Raw genomic sequence first — 12,210 nt, forward strand, 5'->3', positions numbered from 1 at the left:
AGGGGGACACAGGCCCTGAAGATTAGGAAAGAAGGGCTGGGGGTGGGAGCACCCCGCAAAGGAGGGGAAACTCTACATTTATGTTTTGATGGGGGAGGTGATTGTGGGGGCACTAACAGTCCTCTTTCCTCTCGAGGGGATTTGAGAGTCAGAAGGAACGACTAGAGACTCGTTCCGTTTTTCTTCAGGCCCCCGAACGTGGCAGGAACCCACCCTTTGCAGCGCCAGGCGCCGTGCCTCACTTTCTCCATTTGCGGACTCCAGTTCCCAGGATGCAGAGCAGCGGCCAACCTCCTGGCTCTTCTTCCATCCCCCTCCCGGGAAAGATTGCTCCTGGTCAAGGCAAGGGGCAGCTGGAGTTTCAGGGGCCGATAACTCCAGGGAAACGGAATTAGAAAGTGCACGGAGTCCTAGTTCTACTAGCCGGGCGGTAAAGGAGGCAGTTCTAGGGCCGGGGCGAAGAGGAAGGGGTCTTCTTTCCCACGTGTCTGCACAGCGGCTGGCCCGGCGCAGTCGGGGTTAACCCGTGGCGGAGGGATCCCTTAGCGTGTGCGTAGAACTGCAGAGTCACAGCCTTTCCTCCGAGAGGGCCGGATCCCTCCGCCGCTCCGCTCCAACACAAAATAGGGCCGCGTCTTCTCCTTTCTCCCCCTTCTGGAGTGGGGTTCACCAGGCAAAAGGGCCACCCGGATCTCGCGCCGGAGGCTTCCTGAATCTCCACGACCATTGCCGAGATCTCGGGCCAGGAAATAGCCCCTTCGCAGGAACCACCCTACCGGCCGAACAGGAGGCGGAGGGGGGGGAGGCGGAGCGGCGCCGCGCTGCACTACTTTCCTCTCCGGTTGCAAATGGCTGCCTCGTTCCCCACTTTCCGCTCAGTTTCCTGACCCCCCGGCGCCGGGAGCCGGGGTTGGGCCATGCACCTCTAGGCCCCCCGCGATCGCAGCCAGCCGGGGGTCGAGGGGGTGCCGCCGATCAGAGCCGGCCAGGCCGGGGGCGGGGCAGCTCCCGAGGCCAGAGGGGAAGGGAGGCGAGCGCAGGGCCCGGAGCGGCCGGAGGGGAGCGGGCAGAGGGCTCGCACCGCCCGCCCCTTCCTCTTCCTCGCCCACCTACCCTCCTCCCTTCCCCGGGGGGAGCAGAAGGTGGGGGGCTCGAAGCCGCCGAGGGCGAGCGCTCGGGGTCGAGGAGCCCGGCGCTGGGGTGTGTGTCAGGTTCAGCTCCGCGGCCCCGCCGGCTCCGTGTCGCCGTAGCTCGCGCGGCCCCGGGGCGCCGGCCCGAGCGGGGAGAGGGGCTCGGCGCTCCTGCGAGGGTCTCACGTTCCATCCGGGCCCGGCGCGAGGCGGCGCGGCATTCCTTCCGGGCTGCTGGGGAGGCGCCTCGACGTTCCATCTGGAGAGCCTCGACGTTCCGCCCGAGCCCGGTGCGGGCGGCCGGGGCGCTGGCCCAGCCCTAGGACTGAGAGGCCGCCCGGCGACGCGGATGCGGATCCTGCTCGCCCAAGATCAAAGCCACCGGTGCTCTCTTTGTGTCCGCTCGGGATTCGCCGCCCAGGGGCTGTCCATGGAAACCTAAACTGCTGGAACCCGAGGCAGAGAACCCTTCTTTGGCTTCTTGCTTTTTTGGGGCGGGGGAGGGTGGCCACTCCGACCTGGATTTACCGTTCTTGGCCCCCCTAAGCCCCCCCGTGCGGGGGGCGGCTGTGATCGCTCTGGCGGTTGGAGGTCGGGGAGCGGCCCGGGCTCTGGCCATGTTCTCGGATGAGGATTTCTGGATCGCCCTGTGAAGAGGTGAGTGAAGTCCGCCCGGCCAGGGCCCAGAAAGGGTTGGACTGGGGGCATAGCCAGATGGACTATCTTGGCCGGAGCTGGCCTGTAGGTTGGAGAAAGGGGTGCCAGAGCTGAAGAGGGTTCCTTTGGCAGGGTCTGTCAAGGGAACCCGAGCCAGTCGCCAGAGCACAACCGAGGCCTGGTGTCCTGGGGTGTGCCTCTTTAAAGACTGGGGGGTTCAGGGAACCACGGGAGTTTGGGAACCTGGCCAGAAAGCCTCTCTGCCTGTTTATTTTTGTGTTGGGGGGAGCTCTACCAAACTAGGACCCAAGCCCTGATGCCAGCACCAATCCCAGTCAGCTGCTTCTCCTTCAGGGTTCCTTGTGGGCCTTGGGAATAGAACAACTTGGGAGCGGGGGTAGGGTGGCACTGCCAGGTCCGATTTACTGCCAGGTTGGACTTTAAGGTTGCTCTTGCCCATCCGGGCACCCAGAGCAGTCTTTGGGAGACTCAGGGAGCCCTAGATCCTTCACTAGGCCTTATTTCACTGTGCAAAGGGGAGAGTGTGTGGAAACTGACCATTGTGATGAAGGGGTGGCTGGGGCAAGAAGGAGGCGGGGCTGGGGGCAGCTGTGGCCTTGCTGTTCAACTTTCAACTACCCCTGTCTGGCAGAGTGACCCTAGCGAGGCCTAGTGCTGTCTTAGCCTGCTTTGCCTCCCCTCCTCTCCGGATGGACATAATCTCTAGGGGATTATAGAGGAGGCCGTTGAGATTTGCTCCCTGCGAATGTGGGCTGCAAAAAAATGGCTTTTGTCTCCCGCTTTCTCTGGGCCTGGTGTGGAGAGCTGGTTGCCCATAAGTCCCTGGCCGATCTTGCAGGCTCCTCCCAGACCTCTCCAACCTTTTTAAATCAGGGAATGTTAACTGGTCCTCTGATCCTGTCCCAACTCTGCAGAATAGGGGGGCCTATATCTCTTTGGAGGAGAAGTGACCTGAGCAGAGCTGTGTCTGCTGAAGCCAATGTTTTCAGCCCTGGCAGGAGGTGTTGGGGAGAAGTGGTGTGTATGTGACTGCACGAAGGGTGCAGCATGAACCTCATGCCTCTGACCCTGGGCTGGGACAGCCCCTCTCACAGCTGTCATGCTGCCCAGCAGGGATTTGGCTGGTGTATTTTGCTCCCTCACTCTACTCCCTCCACCATATGAGGGCTAGACCTCTTTGAGCCTGGTCTTGGAAAGGAGAAAATAGGGATTTGCCCTTGAAAGATTTCTGGGTGGTAATCCTGAGGTGAGAGGTGGCACAGGGGTGCTGGAATGAGGCTAGCTGTCGCCCATGCTGTCTGCCCTTGCCTCCTGTGGAGGGCCTCTCCTGTTGTCTGTCCCTGAAGAACTTCCTTAGATACCTCTCCTTGTTAGCTGTGGCTGACCCTAGGATGACCCAGGGAGTAGTCCGGAGGGTCTACAGGGCCACTGTTGCCATTTGGATTCTTCCCTGGAGGACCAACCCAAAATGGGGGTGGGGAGAGGTGTGGTTTGAGTTTCAGGCTGGGAACCAGGAAGTCCTGAGTCCTAGAGAAGAGCTGTTCACTCAAGGGCCTGCTTCAGCCTTTCACCTCTCCAAGCCTCCATTTCCCCTTTGGCTGGGAAAATGGAGTTAAAGCTTTTGGTCTGGGATGGAGGCAGGGAGGAAAGTGGGTTGAGATGGATCCCTGCTTTTTTCCTTGCTGTTCTGGGCCTCTTTGGCCTAGGATTAAGGGGACCCACCACGGTTTTACTCCCTAGATCTGTATTTCTCTGGGATCCCTAGTTCCCCTGAGGAAGCCTGGCCGGGCATTACCCCAGTTTAGATCCAGGGAAAAAACCCTTGGTGTGGATGTGTGGTTTCTGGCTGTGAATGATGGGACAGGGGAACCTATGGTCTTTATTTGTTTAGATCTGTTTAAGGAGGGGCCTGACAACTGGTACTCAGCATTGGGGTGCAGGCGCTAGACTGCAGGGTCGTGAAATAGGGCTTCTTGGAAGTGCCTCTAGATTCTTTTTCCTCAGCTTGGAGGACACTCAACCCTTTGCTTATCTCTCATCTTCCATGGTGCCGTGAATGAGGCTGCCGCTTTGGAGGATGTTGGTACTGATTCCCAAGGCTAGACGAAGGTGGTTTCTGTAGCTCCCCAAGCAGTGCCAGCATTACCAGCTTGAGAGGGCTGCGCTTGGGGGAGGGCGGAGGAATTTGTCCCTCTGGCCTTGTGTGAGGCAGTCCTCCTCCCACCCACTGTACTATCACTGTTGCTTTTCATTTCTTGATGTTTGTGACTCCTTTAGCCTTAACTTTGAGAGCACAACAGTTGGAAGATCTTGGCGGCATTTAGTGGTAAGGTACAGCAAAAGTTGCACACATTTAGGAAGCTTTGAAGCCTTCCGGGTGTGGTCAGGCCTTGGATAACTGAATAGGAAGAGGAGCCTGGCTGGTGCCCTGACCTCCAACCCCTAATTCACATAGGAGGCTTCTAGGCGGCCCCTTGAAGTTCTAGACCAGCTTTTCTGTGGGCTGGCTAGATGACCACTCTGCTTTCCTTTCAGGTGTGATTGTGTGGGTGGCAGCTTTTCTGTGGGCTGGCTAGATGACCACCCTGCTTTCCTTTCAGGTGTGATTGTGTGGGTGTGATTGTGTGGGTGATTGTGTGGGATGCTATTGTCCTGGGAACTCTTAGACAGGAGGTGGGAAGTGGGAAAGGGCACTGGATCCTCTCTTTACCTCTTTGGTAAAGAGGTGATCTGGGAATAGAGGTAACAGGTATCAGGTGATATTTCACTTTCCCAATCTAGTAGAATCTAATAGTGTGAGGGGAAAAAAGTAAAGTAAAATTTCCCTTCCTGTGACATGCTACATGAGGCCCACTGCCAGTGTCTGGAAATGGAGTGTTAGCTCAGGGAAAGAGGACTGATAATGTGGTTCTTAGGTAATTGATTTATGGATCCTGGGCACCTTTGAGGGTTCCCCTCTGTCTCATCTGCCCCAGTCACTCAACCCCCAGTGGCTGACTGGGGTATTTGGTTTGGGAAGAGAGGCTTGTCCTTACTAAGGTTGGTGTGGTTCTTCTGGTTAAACAAGAGGAGTGGAGAAGGTGAGAGATACAGTTCTCAAACTTTTATTTAGAGTTTTGTTTTAGGAATTCCCCTCTACCTTCTGTAGGAAAACTATACTCTGTTTCTCTGCTTAAGCCCCTACCCTTCCCACTAAGAGCTGTTTATACCTGTCCTTTTCTCCCTTCTTCTATAGGACCTCTTTCCTCTTCCTCAGCTCTGTAATTCTTATTCTTTACTTCTCTCTTTTTGGTACTGTGTTTAGTTTTATCTGAGGTTTAGGAAAATATACCCAAAGGTGTGGGTCTTGACCTTCTTAGGTATAACTTTAACGTGTTTCATTTGGCTCTGGGATAGGCAGGCATATCTTAGAAGAGGGGACCGTTACCCGCCACCCCCATAGTGTGTGTTGAAACCCTGCTTGACGGAAGAGGAAGGAAGCTACTTTGCTCTGTCCTGCCCCGTTTAGAACAGCTCCAAGTGGTGGTGTGCTTCCTGAGACTACAACTCCCAGCATGCCTAGCCTCAGGCCTGGCTACACATGCTCAGTAACTCTTAAGGCCCACTTCTGTTAACTACTAGGGACATCTGAGGAGGAAGGGCTGTTGGTGTTGCTAAGGGCAACGACCTGAGGCCTTCAGGCTGGATGAGATCCTGAGCTCAGTCATGGCAAGGGCCAGGGGGTGGGCCTGGGTTGGATTTAGATGGGCAGTGGTGGAAATTGGGGAGTTTCTTCTGTTGTGATTGGGATGTTCTGGTTGAAACCAGTGGAGATGGGGGAGATCCATTCAGAGATGCGCTTTAGTTCCAGTAATGTGTTCTACGTCCTGCAAGACCCCAGGGAGAGGGACTTCGGCTGGACTCAGACTTCTTGTTATGACTGCCCCTGGGTTGGCACTGAAAGGCCTCTAGGATGGTAGCTGACTTAAGACCTGAGGAAAAAGTCCAAGGGATAGGGCCCACCAGAAGCCAGGAACTCAGTCATGAGGCAAAGAGTGATACTGGATGTAGATTGTATGTGCTTCTAGTTGGATGCTGTTGTCCTAGGAACTCTTAGACAGGAGGTGGGAAGTGGGAAAGGGGACTGCATCCTCTCAGAATTCAGCGTAGGAGAAGATGGTATGTGTTTATCTGGGGAGGAGGTAGGCAGTGGGACAACAGTTGGGGAGAGGGACTTTCCTTGTCATTAGTGCAGGAATTTGTAGGTATGTCTTTGCTCTGATTTCTGTAGGGTCTAGATAACATTAGATGCCTTCTCCCTAGGATTTGGGGGAAAGTGTTTAGTGGGAAGACTTACTAGACAAATAGATATCTCTTGGGTCTGACAGGTCTCCCCGAGAGGGCCCTGCCCAGTCGGAGAGAGGGATGGACAGCCCGAAGCCGCCTGGTGAGGATAAAGATTCAGAACCAGCAGGTGAGTAGGGCACATTCTGGGTTTGCTTGGCAGCTTTCTGTTCTACCCAGACAATCTTAGATTTCTGGTCCTAGCCCAAGGACAGGAGCTAAGTCCCTCTAATAGACAGGTAATTGAAGGACTTTGTTCTTTGGGACAAAAGTTGAAATGCCATCACTGTTATCCACCAAGGGTTTTGGATAATCTCACGGGTCTGAAGAGTGGACTAGTGCTAAATGGAGGATAATGGCTGATGCGCACTTCTCTGTCTGTTCATTCAGCTGATGGACCTGCAGCCTCCGAGGAGTCAGGTGCCACTGAGCCAGACCTCCCCAAACCACATGTGGGGGAGGGCTCTGTGCCCAGTTCTGGGGGTCCCAGGCTTCAGGAGCCTCCCCAGGACTGCAGGTAACTAGTTTGGGGAAATGAGGATGTAAGGACATACGAGGATTTGATTTGAGAGTCTGGGGCTTTCAAGGTGGAAAATTTAGGAAAATGAGTGGGAAGCATAGGTGTGCAAGTCATGGGGTTGTTTAGGGGTACCTGTGGGCAGGGGCCAGCGTGGTGCTGATGCTTGTGTGTTCACAGTGGGGGTCCAATGCGGCGTTGTGCTCTCTGTAACTGCGGGGAGCCCAGTCTACATGGGCAGCGGGAGCTACGGCGCTTTGAGTTGCCATTTGACTGGCCCCGGTGTTCAGTGGTGTCCCCTGGGGGGAACCCAGGGCCCAGTGAGGCAGCGCTGCTCAGTGAGGACCTATCACAGATTGGTTTCCCTGAGGGCCTGACACCTGCCCACCTAGGAGAACCTGGAGGTAAGTGGAGGGAAGTGGGGTAGCTGACTTGGGCAGGAAACAGGGAAGGGGCTGAGTGGCCCTGAAGCAGTGACGACGTTCTTGTTAACTCTTTCCCCCTTTCCCCCTGTGAAGGGTCCTGCTGGGCTCACCACTGGTGTGCTGCGTGGTCGGCAGGCGTGTGGGGGCAGGAGGGCCCAGAACTATGTGGTGTGGACAAGGCCATCTTCTCAGGGATCTCACAGGTGGGGCCGGGCCAGGGGATTGCGTAGGCCCAGGGCAGGGTGGGCAGGGCTGGTGGGCTTCCGAGAGTCAGGGTGGAATGAGGAGGGCAGGGGGCATACTGGGACAGAGCCAGTGCCTGACGTGTTGATCTGGAGAGAGCTGGCTAGCACTGAGGCTTTGTCTCCACCCTGGCAGCGCTGTTCCCACTGCACCAGACTCGGTGCCTCCATCCCTTGCCGCTCGCCTGGATGTCCACGTCTTTACCACTTCCCCTGTGCAGCTGCCAGCGGTTCCTTCTTATCCATGAAAACACTGCAGCTGCTTTGCCCGGAGCACAGTGAGGGGGCCGCACATCTGGGTGAGAAGTCCTGCCCTTTGGACGGAGGGCAGATGAGGGTCCAAGGGCGCTGGGGGCTCCGTACTCTGCAGAGCACTCAGAAGTCTACAGTTACATACTGTCTGTCTGCCCCACTAAAATACGTGTGGCCTTTGTGAGTGCAGGGGCTTTGCCTGTCTCGTTTAGCGTGGTGTCTGCAGTGCCTAGAGCAGTGCCTGGCATATATTAGGCAGACACTTAGTAACTTTTTGTTATTCGTCATTCTGTGTCTGTGGAATGCCTGTTATGTAGACAGCACCGTACCGAGTCCTGTAAGGAATCCATAGCTGACCCGTGTCCTCTGTCCCTTCCCACTGCAGAGGAGGCTCGCTGTGCCGTATGTGAGGGGCCAGGGGAATTGTGTGACTTGTTCTTCTGTACCAGCTGTGGGCATCACTATCACGGGGCCTGCCTGGACACTGCTCTGACTGCCCGCAAGCGTGCTGGCTGGCAGTGCCCTGAATGCAAAGTGTGCCAAGCTTGCAGGTAAGAGTGGGAGGGCAGGAGAGAACCTTAGGCGGGGCACAGGTTAAGGTTGAAAATGAGGGCAAGGAGGACCCTGTTATGTGCCCTGTGCCCCTGCAGGAAACCTGGGAATGACTCTAAGATGTTGGTCTGTGAGACATGTGACAAAGGATACCATACCTTCTGCCTGAAACCACCTATGGAGGAGCTGCCTGCTCACTCTTGGAAGTGCAAGGTGAGTGTCCCCTGATCCTCCTGCCTTACTCTCCCTAAGTCTGCCTCCTACAGCATCCCGGGTTTCTCTGTTGTGACGAGTCCCGTGTTCTCCTCCAGTCTCTGGCTGTCTGACAAGTGCCCGTTTTGCCCGTTCCCTTCCCCTAGGCGTGCCGGGTATGCCGGGCCTGTGGGGCAGGCTCAGCAGAGCTGAACCCCAACTCTGAGTGGTTTGAGAACTACTCGCTCTGTCACCGCTGTCACAAAGCCCAGGGAGGACAGCCTGTCAGTTCTGTTGTTGAGCAGCACCCCCCGGTCTGTAGCAGGTAAGTGGTGTGGACTGGCAGAGATCAGGCTGGGGGATTGGAAGGGCTGAGATTGGCAGGGCTCGTGTTAAAGCAAGCTGACTTTGAGAGGAGGGCCCTCAGGGGGCAGTACAGTCCATAGCACTCGTGCCTCGCCCCAGTGTGCTCTCGTGAGGAGCTGATAGCTGATGAGAGCCATGGTGCCTGCTCCCCTGTACCCTCTGCAGATTCTCACCCCCAGAGCCTGGCGATACCCCCACTGATGAGCCCGCTGCTCTGTACGTTGCATGCCAAGGGCAGCCAAAGGGTGGGCACGTGACCTCTATGCAACCCAAGGAACCGGGGCCCCTGCAATGTGAAGCCAAACCACTAGGTGAGTAGGGTTTGAGGGTCCCTGAAAGTAATCCCCTTCTATCGTGTGGCAAGGGACAGTTTCTGCTTTGCCCCAGACCCTGTACTTTCTGTGGAGTGCAGCTGAACTAGGTAGGAACATAGTGTGTTATGTCTGCAGGTAGAGAAGGGGCCCAACTTGAGCCCCAGTTGGAGGCCTCCCTCAATGAGGAGATGCCACTGCTGCCCCCACCTGAGGAGTCGCCCCTGTCCCCACCACCTGAGGAATCACCCACATCCCCGCCGCCTGAGGCATCGCGCCTGTCCCCACCGCCTGAGGACTCACCCCTCTCTCCACCGCCTGAGGAGTCTCCTCTGTCTCCCCCACCTGAGGCATCACCTTTTTCTCCACTGGAGGAGTCACCCTTCTCTCCCCCAGAGGAGTCCCCCCCATCTCCCCTGCTTGAGACACCCTTATCCCCACCGCCTGAAGCATCACCTCTGTCACCACCATTTGAGGAGTCTCCCCTGTCCCCCCCACCGGAGGAATTGCCTACCTCCCCACCACCCGAAGCATCGCGCCTGTTCCCACCACCTGAGGAGTCACCCATGTCCCCTCCACCTGAAGAGTCACCCATGTCTCCACCACCTGAGGCATCCTGTCTATTCCCACCATTTGAAGAATCGCCCCTGTCCCCTCCACCGGAGGAGTCTCCTCTCTCCCCACCACCTGAGGCATCACGCCTGTCGCCGCCACCTGAGGACTCACCCATGTCCCCGCCACCTGAAGACTCGCCTATGTCCCCCCCGCCTGAGGTGTCACGCCTGTCTCCCCTGCCTGAGGTGTCACGCCTGTCCCCACCACCCGAGGAATCTCCTCTGTCCCCACCACCGGAGGAGTCTCCCACATCCCCGCCACCTGAGGCTTCACGCCTGTCCCCACCGCCTGAGGACTCACCTGCTTCCCCGCCACCGGAGGACTTGCTCACGTCCCTACCCCTGGAGGAGTCACCCCTGTTGCCACTGCCTGAGGAACTGCGACTCTGCCCCCGGCCTGGGGAGCCGCGCCCGTCCCCTGCGCCCGAGGAGCCTCGTCTGTCCCCTGCGCCCCAGGAGCCGCGCCCGTCCCCTGCGTCCGAGGAGCCGCGTCTGTCCCCTGCGCCCCAGGAGCCGCGTCTGTCCCCTGCGCCCCAGGAGCCGCGCCCGTCCCCTGCGTCCGAGGAGCCGCGTCTGTCCCCTGCACCTGAGGAGCTGCATCTGTCCTCCCAGCCTGAGGAGCCGCGCCTGTCCCCTCGCCCTGAGGAGCTGTGCCTGTCCCCCACGCCCGAGGAGCCGCAGTTGTCCCCAGTGCCCGAGGAGCCGCGCCTGTCCCCTCGACCTGAAGAGCCCCCTGAGGAGCCAGGCCTATGCCCTGCACCTGAGGAATTGCCCTCGTTCCTCCCACCTGGGGAGCCACCCTTATCCCCTTTGCTTGGAGAGCCGGCCCTGTCTGAGCCTGGGGAGCCACCTCTGTCCCCTCTGCCTGAGGAGCTGCCGTTGTCCCCATCTGGGGAGCCATCTTTGTCACCTCAGCTGATGCCACCAGGTACGGGGATGTTAGTACCCTCTTGCTCTGGGACAGTCTTAACTCTTTATGGCACATCTAATCTAAGAGCCTCTCTTTTCTTCTTTCTCTCCAGATCCTCTTCCTCCTCCGCTCTCACCCATTATCACAGCTGTGGCCCCGCCGGCCCTGTCTCCTTTGGGAGAGTTAGAGTACCCCTTTGGTGCCAAAGGGGACAGTGACCCTGAGTCGCCATTGGCTGCCCCCATCCTAGAGACACCGATCAGCCCTCCGCCAGAAGCTAACTGCACTGACCCTGAGCCTGTACCCCCTATGATCCTTCCCCCATCTCCAGGCTCCCCGGTAGGACCGGCCTCTCCCATGCTGATGGAGCCCCTTCCCCCTCGTTGTTCCCCACTCCTCCAGCATTCCCTGCCTCCCCCAAACTCCCCTCCTTCCCAGTGCTCTCCCCCTGCTCTGCCACTGTCTGTTCCTTCCCCACTGAGTCCCATACAGAAGGCAGTGCAGGTCTCAGATGAGGCTGAGCCACATGAGATGGAGACTGAGAAAGCCCCAGAACCTGAGTGCCCAGCCTTGGAACCCAGCCCTACTAGTCCGCTCCCCTCTCCCATGGGGAACCTTTCCTGCCCTGCCCCCAGCCCTGCCCCAGCCCTGGATGACTTCTCTGGCCTGGGGGAAGATACAGCCCCTCTCGATGGGACTGACACTCCTGGATCACATCCAGAGGCCGGACAGACCCCCGGCAGTTTGGCTAGTGAACTTAAGGGTTCCCCTGTGCTCCTGGACCCCGAGGAGCTGGCCCCTGTGACCCCTATGGAGGTCTATGGCCCAGAATGCAAGCAGGCAGGGCAGGGCTCACCCTGTGAAGAGCAAGAGGAGCCACGTGCACCAGTGGCCCCCACCCCACCTACTCTCATCAAATCTGACATCGTTAATGAGATCTCTAATCTGAGCCAGGGCGATGCCAGTGCCAGTTTTCCTGGCTCAGAGCCCCTGCTGGGCTCTCCCGACCCCGAGGGCGGTGGCTCCTTGTCCATGGAGCTGGGGGTATCTACAGACGTTAGTCCAGCCCGAGATGAGGGCTCCCTGCGACTTTGTACGGATTCGCTGCCAGAGACTGATGACTCGCTGTTGTGTGATGCTGGGACAGCTATCGGAGGAGGCAAAGCGGAGGGGGACAAGGGGAGGCGGCGCAGCTCCCCGGCTCGTTCCCGCATCAAACAGGTAAGGGGCTATCCAGCCACTGATGTGCTTGGTGTCATGCCACTGTCAGAGGTGTAGTCCTGTGTCGCTGATGCCTTCCTGCCTGGCTTATTGCTTTTTTTTTTTTTTTTTTTTGCGGTACGCGGGCCTCTCACTGTTGTGGCCTCTCCCGTTGCCGGAGCACAGGCTCCGGACGCGCAGGCTCAGCGGCCACGGCTCACGGACCCAGCCGCTCCGCGGCATGTGGGATCTTCCCGGACCGGGGCACGAACCCGTGTCCCCTGCATCGGCAGGCGGACTCTCAACCACTGCGCCACCAGGGAAGCCCCCTGCCTGGCTTATTGAATCCTGGACTGTCAGAGGTCCTTGAGTGCGCCTTCTTATTTTATCAGGGAGAATACTGATACACAGGGGGACGCGACTTGCCCAGGTTCATGGTAACTCGGCCATAGAATCGGGACTAGAAACTCAGGTCTCTCAGGCCGGTATTGTTTCTTG

At 57.9% G+C, this 12,210-nt stretch overlaps 1 protein-coding gene across 4 annotated transcripts in view; it reads left to right on the forward strand.

The window, feature by feature from the left end:
- The window catches only part of KMT2D (lysine methyltransferase 2D), a 40,261-nt gene continuing 28,051 nt past the window's right edge, over positions 1-12,210 (forward strand). For 3 of the 4 annotated variants that reach the window (XM_032646197.1, XM_032646199.1, XM_032646200.1), the window contains exons 1-12: positions 1-1,787; positions 6,176-6,261; positions 6,522-6,648; positions 6,829-7,052; positions 7,167-7,276; positions 7,452-7,614; positions 7,953-8,118; positions 8,218-8,332; positions 8,479-8,636; positions 8,843-8,988; positions 9,127-10,530; positions 10,625-11,733. In XM_032646197.1, coding sequence (XP_032502088.1) covers positions 6,213-6,261; positions 6,522-6,648; positions 6,829-7,052; positions 7,167-7,276; positions 7,452-7,614; positions 7,953-8,118; positions 8,218-8,332; positions 8,479-8,636; positions 8,843-8,988; positions 9,127-10,530; positions 10,625-11,733 — 3,771 coding nt within the window. In that variant the 5' untranslated portion in view covers positions 1-1,787; positions 6,176-6,212. The remainder of the gene's footprint in view (positions 1,788-6,175; positions 6,262-6,521; positions 6,649-6,828; positions 7,053-7,166; positions 7,277-7,451; positions 7,615-7,952; positions 8,119-8,217; positions 8,333-8,478; positions 8,637-8,842; positions 8,989-9,126; positions 10,531-10,624; positions 11,734-12,210) is intronic. The other variant, XM_032646198.1, reaches the window with a different exon arrangement.

Source organism: Phocoena sinus, chromosome 10 (assembly GCF_008692025.1).
Source record: "Phocoena sinus isolate mPhoSin1 chromosome 10, mPhoSin1.pri, whole genome shotgun sequence".
Taxonomy (NCBI): domain Eukaryota; kingdom Metazoa; phylum Chordata; class Mammalia; order Artiodactyla; family Phocoenidae; genus Phocoena; species Phocoena sinus.